The sequence below is a fragment of the Onthophagus taurus genome, chromosome 6 (assembly GCF_036711975.1).
Source record: "Onthophagus taurus isolate NC chromosome 6, IU_Otau_3.0, whole genome shotgun sequence".
Classification (NCBI taxonomy): Eukaryota; Metazoa; Arthropoda; class Insecta; order Coleoptera; family Scarabaeidae; genus Onthophagus; species Onthophagus taurus.
This window is the reverse complement of record NC_091971.1, coordinates 23400313-23412649: the sequence shown is the minus strand read 5'-3', so window position 1 is coordinate 23412649 and position 12337 is coordinate 23400313. Positions and strand designations below refer to the sequence as shown.

Genomic DNA, 12337 nt, shown 5'->3' with positions numbered 1-12337 from the left:
ATTTTTAAAGGCCTACAATACCTGGTTGAGGCAGGACGTGGATTTTGCCAAAGTATTTTGTCTCCACAAACGAGGCGAAGCGGCACAATGCAGGTGATAAAAACAGATGAATCACTACATTCAGAATCATAATAAGCCTGTTTGTATGAGCTGTGGCCCGATGAACCATGAAATCCCCATTTTGTGTACAATGTTACATGATCTTGTTCAAGAGTCTGTATAACAGAGTCTATTGTTAAAAGTAAACGCTTAGCAGTGTGGTTAAGCATACTTTGTAAGGCAACTAACGCAGTAGTTTCAGATACCACAATATTTTCAGGGTAACAAAACTTTTTCGCTGCTTGAACCGTTTTGTACGAAGGGAATTTTTCTGGAGTGGATGATCTTATGATGCCATATTGATACCGTGATAACTTAGCTTCTACTAAAATAGATAAAGCATCTGCGCCTGACATACGCTGTTGTGGTTCAAACGACCTTTTATAAGCTTTTATATATTTGCTCGCACGTTTTGGACTTGTGGTAGTGATACCTTGTAATACTTTTGAGGCCTGTGGCTGCCCTTCGGACCTTAAAGTCATTTGCGTGGCGTAAGTTAACACGGATGCGGATGTTGAATCTCTCAGTTTCTTCGTTTTCTGTCGCTTTGAGCGCTCCGAACTGGATTCAAACGACTTTTCTGGTCGACCTCGTTTCAACTGGTTTTTATATACAGGAAATGAAATAGAAGCATCCAACCAATCTTTGTTGGATTCTAAAAATCTTTCTTCTATTCTACACGCTTGCATCCACCGAGATTTATATTCTGACTTGAAATATGACAATTTTTTTTTTAACTTCTTCAAATCTTTATCATCACAATTTGTACGGTTCTTAATCTCTTCAGTCAACAAATTAAACTGTTCGTCAAGATCACGACTTATGGAACGTCGCATAATATCGATAAGATCTAATCTTTTTATGAACATAGTGTTTAAACTCATACCTGTGAATAAAGAAGTAATAATTATCGAAAAACGCACTAAACGAATCATCTTCATGTGCGACTGACAGAAAACGTATCAACCATTACATAATAATAAATCAGATACAATATATAAAAATACATAAAAATATTTACTGTTAAATAATATTAAATTAGGATTGAACTCAATAATATCAAAAAATTTAAATTTAAACTGACATGACATTAAAATACTTAGTATTTTAAATAACAGGAATGGCTAATTACTTACTATTATATGAACTTGATTAGGTTATAGCGCACGTACCGAAACCGGAACTAAAATCTTCAAAATGTTTTTTTTATGAAATTTAAAAATAAGCGTGTTTTTGAAAATTCTAAATATTCGTTTAAAAGTGTAAATTTTGGGTTGTTTTCATGTTTTTTGACTTCAAATTCTTCTAGGAGATTTAGTTTTAATGATTTTTTATAATTGTGTAATAGTGATATGTTTTTATTGTCAATCTGGTGGAATTACACGGATTATACACGGAATTACATTCATTATATATTATTATTATCTCATTTTTATGTAATGGGTGATACGTTATCTCTCAGTCGCACCTGAAGACGATTCCTTTAGAATTTCGAAACCGGTAGTACAGAAGACAAATAAAAATTAATCTTCACACATTCATTTGTGTTTTCATTTTATTTAAAATTGGCTGTTCTACATGGGTTTCATTTTAGCCATCTATTTTCAAATTACTTGTATATTGTGCTAAAATACAAGTATGCGAGAAAAGAGCAAATATGAGCACTCAGAAGCAATTAATCTTTAATATACAATTAACGTCAATTATAAAAATGCAAAAATAAAGGTTCGGACTAGCTCGGAACATTATTAATGACTCATCATTTTTGAGAATAATTTTATTTAAAATAAACGGACTGTATTGTTTGAAAGCTTCATATTAATAAGTAGTACATATCCGAGTTTGAAGGTTCGATAACAATAAAACAATATCTTCAAGTCAACAGTAACACAAACTCTACGCAAAAACTACTGTCTAATTGTAAGCACAATAAATAACATGTCTAAATTCGTCTATTTCTTCGCTGAGCGCGACTGGCTCTAACGAGATTCAGCGAGGTGTCCGCGGTTAATAAATATCATTATATTGTGCATTGGACAGTACTTTATTTAAACATTACATTAAACAGTACGAATTTTTGATTTAATGCCAACTTTAAAACCTATTTGCCCCAGTGTGCGGCGCTGCGAATTAAGTATCTATCGTAAAAAACTGAAAAATCGGGAATATCTCCAAAACCGTTGAAGATAGACACCATGATACCTGTATAAAACTGAAAGGAAATTCAATTTTACATCCAGTTATGCAAAAATTGGTATATTGTTCCATTGAAAAAAAAAAGTTATTCATGATTAAAAAGTTCGAAAATTACAGATCCCTACTTAAGAACTCCGTAATATAAATGCATAATTTTCTATTAGCAAACGTGTGTTCTTTTATTGTTAATCCAAAACAGAAAACCAAATCTTTCTAGCTTTCACAGTTTCGGCAATATTATCAAATTTATAAGACGCTGCAAATGTAATTTTTTTTCGAAAATCGTCATATAATTCAAAAACGATACCAGTTAAACCTAAGGTATCCTTAACAAAGTACCATTGAAATTTCACAAAGAATCCAACAATGCAATAATATACAGGCTCTTTCATTTAAAATAACAAAGTTGATATCCATTTCCGGTAGAAGCGGAAGTCCGCCATTACTGAAACTAATTGTAAAATATATACTGCAATATGATTCGATTCATCTTTTATCTGAAACATTTTTTGAAAAACTCAATCATAATTCGGCTATGGACCGAGGCTACTTAGGTGGGACACCTGTATATTCACCAATTTTCTCTTAAGCAATTCACTCTTGCCCAATCCAAGGGCAACTAAAATTATTTTACAAATAATTTAATTTAGTTATTTATAGACACATAATATACATATACAGCGATGGCCAACTAATTAAGGAAAGTGGATACGAAAATTAGTATAAAAAAAAATATTAGTGAGAATTTTGCTTACCTACCTACTTCAATAATTCACTAATCAATAATTTCTGTATAAAGTTCTTTTAAATTACGACATTCTTTATCTGTCACACGTAGTTTCACTTCTTGCCACAGATTTATCAATTGACTTTTTTCGCAATTTCTGTTCGAATTGCCATGTGACTTTCATATCAGTCTTCATATTGTCTTCTGCAGTCAAGCATGATTCTTGTAAAATATCTTAGTATTGACGTTGCATTAATACTCCATCAATGGGCCTTTTCCATGGGTTTAAAATGCATCGAGGGTTAAATCTTTAGCGGGGAGGGCGCGCATGAATCTTTTTCCATCGGAATCTAACTATCCAATGTCAAAGTTGTCGGGCAATCTAAAGCCTCTTCACTTTTTTTTATTTACAATAGTTTTTTTGCCGTGCAATTCCGTACAAGTCTGCCATAAAGAATCGTCTTCGAATAGTTTGAGTAGATAATTCTAAAGCATCCTCAGTAAATAATTCGCAATTAGAGAATTGATGATATTTTAGGCTGTTTTCTGTGATGTACTTTTGAAGATGTAGTCGCGCTTAATAAAGTATTGTTTTTGAATATTTGTATATTTATGTGCTCCACTATTTTTCTTATTGAGCAGTTAGTAACTTAATTTTTTTTCTAGTTGCGTTGGTATTATTTTACAAATATACACAAACTTGAACACGTCTCTTTAGTTCTACCTTCTAACGTGGACAAACTATTACTGTACAAAAGTAAATTATACAATTTGTTTAATTTATTTTTATCCTTATTTAGTTGTTAGACCTTTGAAAGGTGTCCGTTACGGAAACAAAGATCGAAATTGCAATTGTCCACTTATCAATTCCCATGATAGCTACAATTATAAATCATGATTGTGCAATTCTAATATTTGCTTTTAAAATCGACTAAGATTTTTTGAATCGTGGGAAAAAATGATGTCCCTAATCAGTTGACTCCCTCTGTACATAAACTGTTGACGCATTGATCAATTAATTTTTTAACAGTTAGTATTTGCTTAATTAATTTTTTTCTCAGAAATTATTAAATTTTCGAAGAACATCAAAGAGATAAAAAGTTTTAGAATTATTTTATTTATCTAACTGAAATTTTTCCAATTGAACGGATGTGGTTACATTTAGTAACTTAGAAGGGAATATTGAAAGTACAAATAAGCTAGAGACGTGCCCTATTATGAGCTAAATTTATTCCCTAAATTTCACTTTTCAGGTGTTTATAGTTGTCACGAAAAAAAAATTATATTAAAATTTTACGCTATTTTTGCAGGGGCCTTCCCAGGGGAGTCGAAGTCGCTCATAGTTCATATAAAAAAGTAATCTTAAAATTTGCTAAAGAATCACTCCTGATGTTTGGGAACGTCATTCAGATACACCTGTATACCAGATGTCTCGAAACAACGTTTTAACATTTATAAAGCGTGTATCACAGTCTAAAACAAGTTGAAAAATCTTATTGACCACTTTCCTACTTTTATTATCTTATTATTTTATTATTATATAATATTATTATATTATTGTCTTGTTTACTATATTACCACAATAATAAGTAATAACTTATTTTATTGGTTATTATAATGGTTTTATTGCAATTATTATTGAAGATATTCAAAATTCTGCATTGGAAGGAAACCTTTTCCAAACAATTCGTCGTTTTCATGAATCATCTGATAACCGTGTTCTATTCAATGGCGCAATCTTTCAGATTGTTCACAAGTGTCGCGTAAACTAAACGTTTTAAATAGCCCCATAAACAAGTCTACGTTATTCAAGTCTGGAGATCGTGTGGGGTACACAATACGACCGCCTCGCCCTGTCCATCTCCCGTCTCCTGTGTTGTTTAGATGTTCGCCAACAGCAAGCGTAAAGGGCTACGGAGCTGCATCCTACATAAACCGTACATTTTTTCCGATTTAACGGTAAGTCTTCAGGAAGAGTGTTTTCCAAATAATCAATCTGGTTTAGACTAAAAAGCTGTTGATGTCTGGTTTCAACGATGGCTCGAGGATTCTCGTCACATCACACGATTATTATTATTATATTATAAGTTGAATATTCCATTTCTGGTAAAAATAGCTTCATCAGTGAACAGAATGTTAGTTAAGAAGTCAGCACGGCATTCAACAGCTTCTCGTAAAAACCATTGACCGAACCATTAAGTCGATCTTGCCTAATAATCCGGAGGAGTGAGGGTTTCCACACGTTGGATGTGGTAATGGTAACTTAACTGCTTATGGAGGTTTTTTGCAAACAACATGTACGCTTGTACCAATTTGTATCCAAATTCTTCTCACTCGGTTGGGGATTTTCATCCACTGCATTTAAAATTCGTTCTTCTCCGGCGTACATACGGACTTTTCCCATCCGCTATCATACCATATGAAGGCAGTCATGTTATGACATGCACTCAAAGTATTCCTATTGGTATGACCATACATGAACACCATATCGGCCATTTGAATAGACCATTGTTATTGACTCAAATTTTATAGGGGAAGCAAAAAGTTACAAAGATGTAGTAGATAATGCAGCGGAAGAGGTGAATACCTTGGCTTATTTCGAGCCCAGTCCCAACGCTTCAATTCGAGCTGCCAAAGAAGATCTGGGAATCATATTACGAACCTTGTCGCGCTTTTCATGTATAAAAAATAAATTAAGAATTTCCTAATTTGTGTAAATATTATTTTGGTTATTCTTATCGATTTTAACTCTTTTTAGTCCCCTTTTTTTTAAGGGACCTAACAGATAATTATTAGCTTACATGCATCAAGTGACGTAAACAAGTGAGCCTTTGACAAGAACTCATTGAGAAGGCTTGTTTTCCATGGCACACTAGATTAAATATCGATATATGTGTGCATTTTTCAAAAAACCCTAATTATCTCCCAAACTATTAATGTTATCTATAGGATATATGGAATATAAAAGATGTAAAATAAGACACCGAAGACCCATTTAAAAAAATGAAGTTATGGTACTTCTAAATTTCGAAAAGTTAACGTGCCATAGTAAAGTGACCAAACATTCTAGACAGCCGTTCTCGGCACCAAAACATACTCCATCGTGTTGCTTAAGCATGTTCTGAATCCTAAATTAATATCCCAAAAATCGAGTGTTCTTTGATTTTTTGAACAAATGTCTGCTGGAGCAGATTTTTCTAGAAAAATTCGAATAACTCGAGAACGGCCCAATCAAATTGAAAAAAGTAATGTTATTCATAAACCTTGAAAACAGAAAAATCCAAATATGTAAAAATATTGCATGTTCCATTTAAAAAAAGGGGTATAACCGGAAGTGATAGAAATCTGAAAATATTTTAGTCGAAAAGAACGCAATTGATAATACTTAAATCTAAATTCTCAAATTTTTATTTTGGCCAGAACACCAGAAACGTCTAATGACCGGTCGCGCTGAGACACCTGTATAATTTTACTCGAACATTCTCTGGATAGTTTCAAATAGTATTTGGTGTTTTGTTGCTTCTCGTAAACACATAAATTATCTTTCAAATGACTACAATGATGTATTAAAACTCTATTATTTATTTGACAAGGGAAATGTGACCACACATCACTAAATTTTAGCTTATATTGCATCGATTCGTAAGGGTCATATTTAGGGACTCATATCTGTGTCAGTAGGATCGTCAGTTTTTTTTTCCAAGCCGAATTGATGAGAAAAAATGTAGTTGTTTGAAGTTTAAAGAAAAACTAAGGTCAAGGTAAAAAGGTGAAAGTGTAATCAGCCAGATCATTAATATTAGTTCTCTCAATAATTCTTTGCATACTATCCACCTCCATTTGAACGTGACTACGTTCTAAGTATTTTTGGTACACTGTGATTTCAGTTAGCTTCGCAAGTTTTCTTTAATTCTCATCAGAACAAGAATAATAAAATTATGAATCATTTATCTGCTTTTACTTTCGTTTGTAAATCATTTCAGATGAATAAAAACCATCTTTAGTCTGCAAATCAAAGAACGTCATGTGAACTGCTAATTGTTCTGTAATATATCATGGATACATTATTTGGTGCTAGTAGTGCCTCGCTTCCTGTATATTACACAGGAAGTAATCGTTTCATTAATATTGTTGAGTTTGTACCCTCTATAGTTCTTTTTAAGACTTATAAGGACGTTTTTTATTTTCCTCTGTTTATGCTCTAACAAAAAAGAATATTTATATCAATATACAAAAAAAAAGAAAACTAATAATAATGATAAACTTAACAAAATCAATAACAAACGCTCAAATTCCGTACATATTTCTTGAAAACAAGAGGCGAGGTAACAAATAAATCAATATTGTTACAATGGGTATTGAAAAACTACATTAAACGCAATAAGGGTAAGTACGCATAGGCTAAAGACCTAGAGGCAGGTAGATAGAAAAGTGGCTGTATTCGGGTTACATAAGACGGTGCATTAAAGCGAACCTCCCGCACGAGCTTCATGGAATCAACCAAACCAAGAACCAATCTATATAACAACATCATATCAGCAACACCTCGGCGACCACTTAAAGATGTGATTCCAAAAACTATACAACGCTGGGCATAAGAACAATACGGAAGGTTAAATTTGTGTGCCAGGTATCTAACAAACTTTCTTTGCAGACCCTCCACACGATCAATATACAGTCAACGCCCGCTTAACGTACGCCCGCTTTACGTACGTTCGCAGATACGTACAAGACGTTTTATGACCTCGTGTTCGTACAACGTACATTTGTCATCCGCATTAGCGTACATCGGCAATCCAATTTCATTATTTTTTTTATAGAAAGTGAATGATTGAATTCAAATAAAACTAGAAAAATAAGAGCCTTATTTTTACATTTTATTCTAATTTAAAAAAGTCGGTACAAGTAAAGATAGCATAAATAACTTAATAAATAAACGATTATTAACTTATCGATTCTTAAGTTTTTTTAGTTAAAAATTGTTTTAAGGTTAATTGCCTAAGGCCAGTCTTCTTTTTCTCTATGTACATGGTTTTGTAACAAGTAAACGCATCACGGAGCATACCTACAACATTAGAACTTTGTTCCATATTTGGGTCTACATTCTCTATGACATCGGCGAGATTTTCCATTTTATTTAAAATTTCACTTAAAGTTTCTAAGTTTAATACATTTTCTTTGGGCAGGTCTTCAACGGCGTCATCGTCATTCGTTTCGACATTATCTGTCTTTTGTAATTCCATGAGGTCTTCGATAGACAACTCTTCGTCATGTGATTCTATTAACTCTTCGATATCTTCTTCGTTTATTTCCAAGCCTAAGCGCGTTCCAATTTCTATCACGCCTTCTACAACTTCGTTTTGAAGATTTTCAACATTTGTTCCTTCGTCATAAACAAATTGCGGGCACAACTTTTTCCACGCTCTTTTCATTGTCGTTTCTTTAACTTCATCCCAAGAGGCAGATATATTTTTAATTTTTTTCCATTATGAATATTGTAATCTTTCCAATAAGACTTAACCGTTAATTCCTTATTATCATCAATAGCTTTAATCATGCTTACCATAGTTGCACGTAAATAATATTTCTTAAACGCGGCTATAACGGTTTGGTCCATCGGTTGGATTAATGATGTCGTATTTGGTGGCAAAAATATTACCTTTATATTGGGACATAACTCATTTAACGTTATTGGATGCCCTGGGGCATTATCAAGAAGTAGTAATGCTTTAAACGCTAAGTTGTTTTTAGAGCAGTAATCTTTCACTTCTGGAATAAAGTTGTTTCTATACCAATCTTCAAATACAGATTTCGTTTCACTGGCATTGATGACTTTGATACACCTTTAAGCGCTCTCGGATTTTCACTATGGTAAACCAACATTGGCTTCAATTTAAAATCACCTGCCGCGTTTCCACCTAGTAATAAAGTTAGACGATCTTTGGCAGCTTTATATCCCGGCATACGTTTCTCATCTTTAGTGATATATGTGTTGGAAGGCATCTTCTTCCAAAACAATCCAGTTTCGTCAACATTAAAGATTTGATGTGGACTGTAATTTCCATCGTGGACAATAGCTTTTAGTGTTGCTATAAATTCACTAGCAGCGTTAGAGTCTGCACTCGCTGCTTCTCCTGTCAATTTCACTTTAATTAAGTTGGCCCTGATTTTAAATCTTCTAAACCATCCCCAACTTGCATTAAACGTATCAGTTGCGTTCTCATCCATTTTTTTTTCTTAATTCTGAATAAATTTCCTTAGCTTTTTGTTGGATAGCAGAAAGACTTAAAGGAATATTTCTGTGTAATTGAGAGTCTAACCAAACTTTCAAAATCCCCTCCATTTCTTCCATCACATTAGAACGTATACGAGTACCTGAAGTTTGTTGAAGATTTACCCCATCTTGAACATAACACTTCAAACATTCTTTTGATTTTACTATTGTGTTAACTGTTGATCTACTGTATCCTAAACGTCTTCCTATTTCCGCTAGTTTTTCACCCTTCTCTGCCATTTCAATAATTTTCAGTTTTTCAGCAAAAGTAATCGTTTTTCTTCTTTTCGAACCTTGTTCTATCTCGCGGTCACCTTTCCTTTTATTCATTTTCAACTTTTTATTTCTAAAATCCCGTTTGATCGAAATGTATTGACGCGGACGATGTCTGAAACGATCTGAAGCGAACTCAGGACGTGTATCGATTGAATTCACAAAGATATTTTTTCGTCCGGTCTCTTTCGGTAAATCCCCTATGCAAAATGTGGTAAAAAAGAGTAGTGTAACGAGCAAAGTAGGAAAGTCCCTAGTCGGCCGTAAGTGTACGTTCGTACGAACAAGTTTGTACGTTCGTGCGAACAAAGATCATCTTGGAACCAATTAAACATAAATATACGTATTCTTATGGATATTTCGTGTTCGTTTAACGTACATTCGTTATACGTACGGTAACTCAGGAACGCATTGTGTACGTTAAGTGAGCGCTCACTGTATACAGCGTATGAGGGATTCCAAACCACCGAAGCGAAATTCAAAACACTACCAACATACGCTGCATACAAGGAAATGATGGTCCGGATATTGGTAAAAGGACGTGATACTCGAATAATAAATTCCAATCTTTTTGAGGCTTCAGACATAGCCGTATCAACATGACAGCAATAGAGCAATTTTGAAACAAGAACAGCGCCCAGGTCCCTAATTTGGGAAGTAATATTTACCGAATGTGTTCCCAAACTGTACTCAAAATTTATGTGGTATCTCTCTCTGCTGAATATGATACTATAGCACTTATCGTAATTCAGAAACAAGTAAGTTTTTAAGCAGTACTCTTCCAGACGTTCCAGATCCTGCTGAACCGTTAAGTAGTCAGACATGGATCCAATTCCAGAAAAGATCTTACAATCATCCGCGTACAGCAAAAAATTGGAATGAAGAAAGCACTCATTAGTATCATTGATATAATCCAAAAACAAAATCGGTCCGAGGTGACTGCCCTGTGGTACGCCCGACGTAACGGATTTAAAATTAGAAACAAAACTGTCCACCTTAACGGCTTGACGTCTGTTCGAAATGTAAGAAGCAATCCATGATAGCAAGACATTCGACAAGTTGAACTTACCGAGTTTTTCCAAGAGAATACAATGATGTATCCTATCGAATGCCTTGCTAAACTCTGTGTAAATGGCGTCAACCTGAAGGCCGCCATTCATGGATTTCTGAATATAGTTTACAAACTCAACCAAATTCGTTTCAACCGACCGTCCACGCAGAAAACCATGTTGTTGATGAATAAATTGAGGTTGAATTTTTCAAAAACTTTCGAAATAATGGAAAGAAGCGAAATTGGACGATAGTTATTGGCAAGGTGTTTCTTACCGGATTTGAAGATCGGTATTATATAGGCTTTTTTTCATTCCGTTGGAGATATGGAGAGTTTCACAGAATGAGAGAAAATATGAAACAAGGGTGCAGCAAGCTCCTCCAGCCCGGACCAGGGCCTAATTTAGGGTTAACATGACTTAGAAGGGATGCTACATCCTGTTGTGAAAACCAGCGACAGGTTTCACCAAGAAAGGTACTAGAGAAATAACGATCATCAAGTTTCCCGTCAATATATACAGAAGAGAAGTAGTCGCAGAATAGTTCAGATATTTGTTGTCCATTATCAGCTAAATTGCCATCATATTCCATCTCAGCCGGAATGCCACCCCCACCACGCTTTTTGCTCTTAACAAATGACCAAAGATGAGAAGGAGAATCGATTAGGAAATCTTGTATGCGTTTGAGGTAGGAGGTGTAGTCAGAGGCAATTAACGCCTTAGTTCGTTTACGGAATACTTTAAAAGAGAGAAAGTCGTCAGAATAGCCCCATTTATGCCGCTTTTATGGTTGATGGGGAATACCAGTCAGTAAAACGACCACTACGTGTGGAGCCACGCGGGATAAAGTCGCCCATGCACCGATGAAGAACCGAATAAAATGCCGTAACACATTGATCAACATTCAAGTGATTAAACACAGAACACCAATCCACGGCTATTACTGCACTTTTAAGATCAGCATAATCTGCGCGACCAAACCGCCAACCAATCTGGTGACAACTCCTCAGACAAAGAGTCCGGCTTAAACAAAAGGTAAATGCTACAGCAGGATGATGAGCATCCAAATTGACTAGCAGGCCATCACAGGAAAATACAGAGTTAATTAAATTTGAATTACGTAAGATTAGATCCAATGTTCTACCATTACAATTTACAATGTTGTTGAACTCAAAAAAAACCATAATAGGAAATCATAAGAAGGAACTCCTTCGCTCTAGCATCCAAGCCACCCACAGGAATGGGGCCGCATCCAGAAGAGACAGTCCAGGAGATACACGGAATATTGAAATCCCCGACGATTAATAGCGGGGTGTCCGGAAATTGATGGCGCACATCTTGAAGTTTATGAACAAAAACACTAAAAGGGGCCGGATCATTCGGCGGCAGGTAAACGCAACAAACAATCACCCGCGTATTTTAACAGCGCACGGACAGCCACAAATCTTCAGCACCCGTCGCAAGCAGCAGCATTGAGGTAACCGGAATATTCCTACAAACCGCCACGAGAACACCACCACCATCAGATTTACCACTATCAGAGGAACTTCTATCATGGCGAAAAGTGACGTAGTTGTTACAAAAGATTTCATTGTCGAAGATCGAATCATTCAAATTTGTTTCAGTAAGACAAATTAAGTCATGAGCAAGGTTCATAGAATTTGCGTAACAAGTTTCGGTTTTCGTTCGCAAGCCTCGCACATTCTGGTAGTAGATCGT

At 34.8% G+C, this 12337-nt stretch overlaps 2 protein-coding genes across 2 annotated transcripts in view; one reads left to right on the top strand and one right to left on the bottom strand.

Moving 5' to 3' along the window:
- The window catches only part of LOC139430264 (uncharacterized), a 291985-nt gene that overhangs the window by 111439 nt on the left and 168209 nt on the right, over positions 1-12337 (top strand). The window lies entirely within an intron of this gene.
- LOC139430003 (tigger transposable element-derived protein 1-like) lies at positions 8786-9250 on the bottom strand. The gene has a single exon (XM_071196546.1). It carries the CDS (start codon positions 9248-9250, stop codon positions 8786-8788), a length of 465 nt encoding a protein of 154 aa, XP_071052647.1.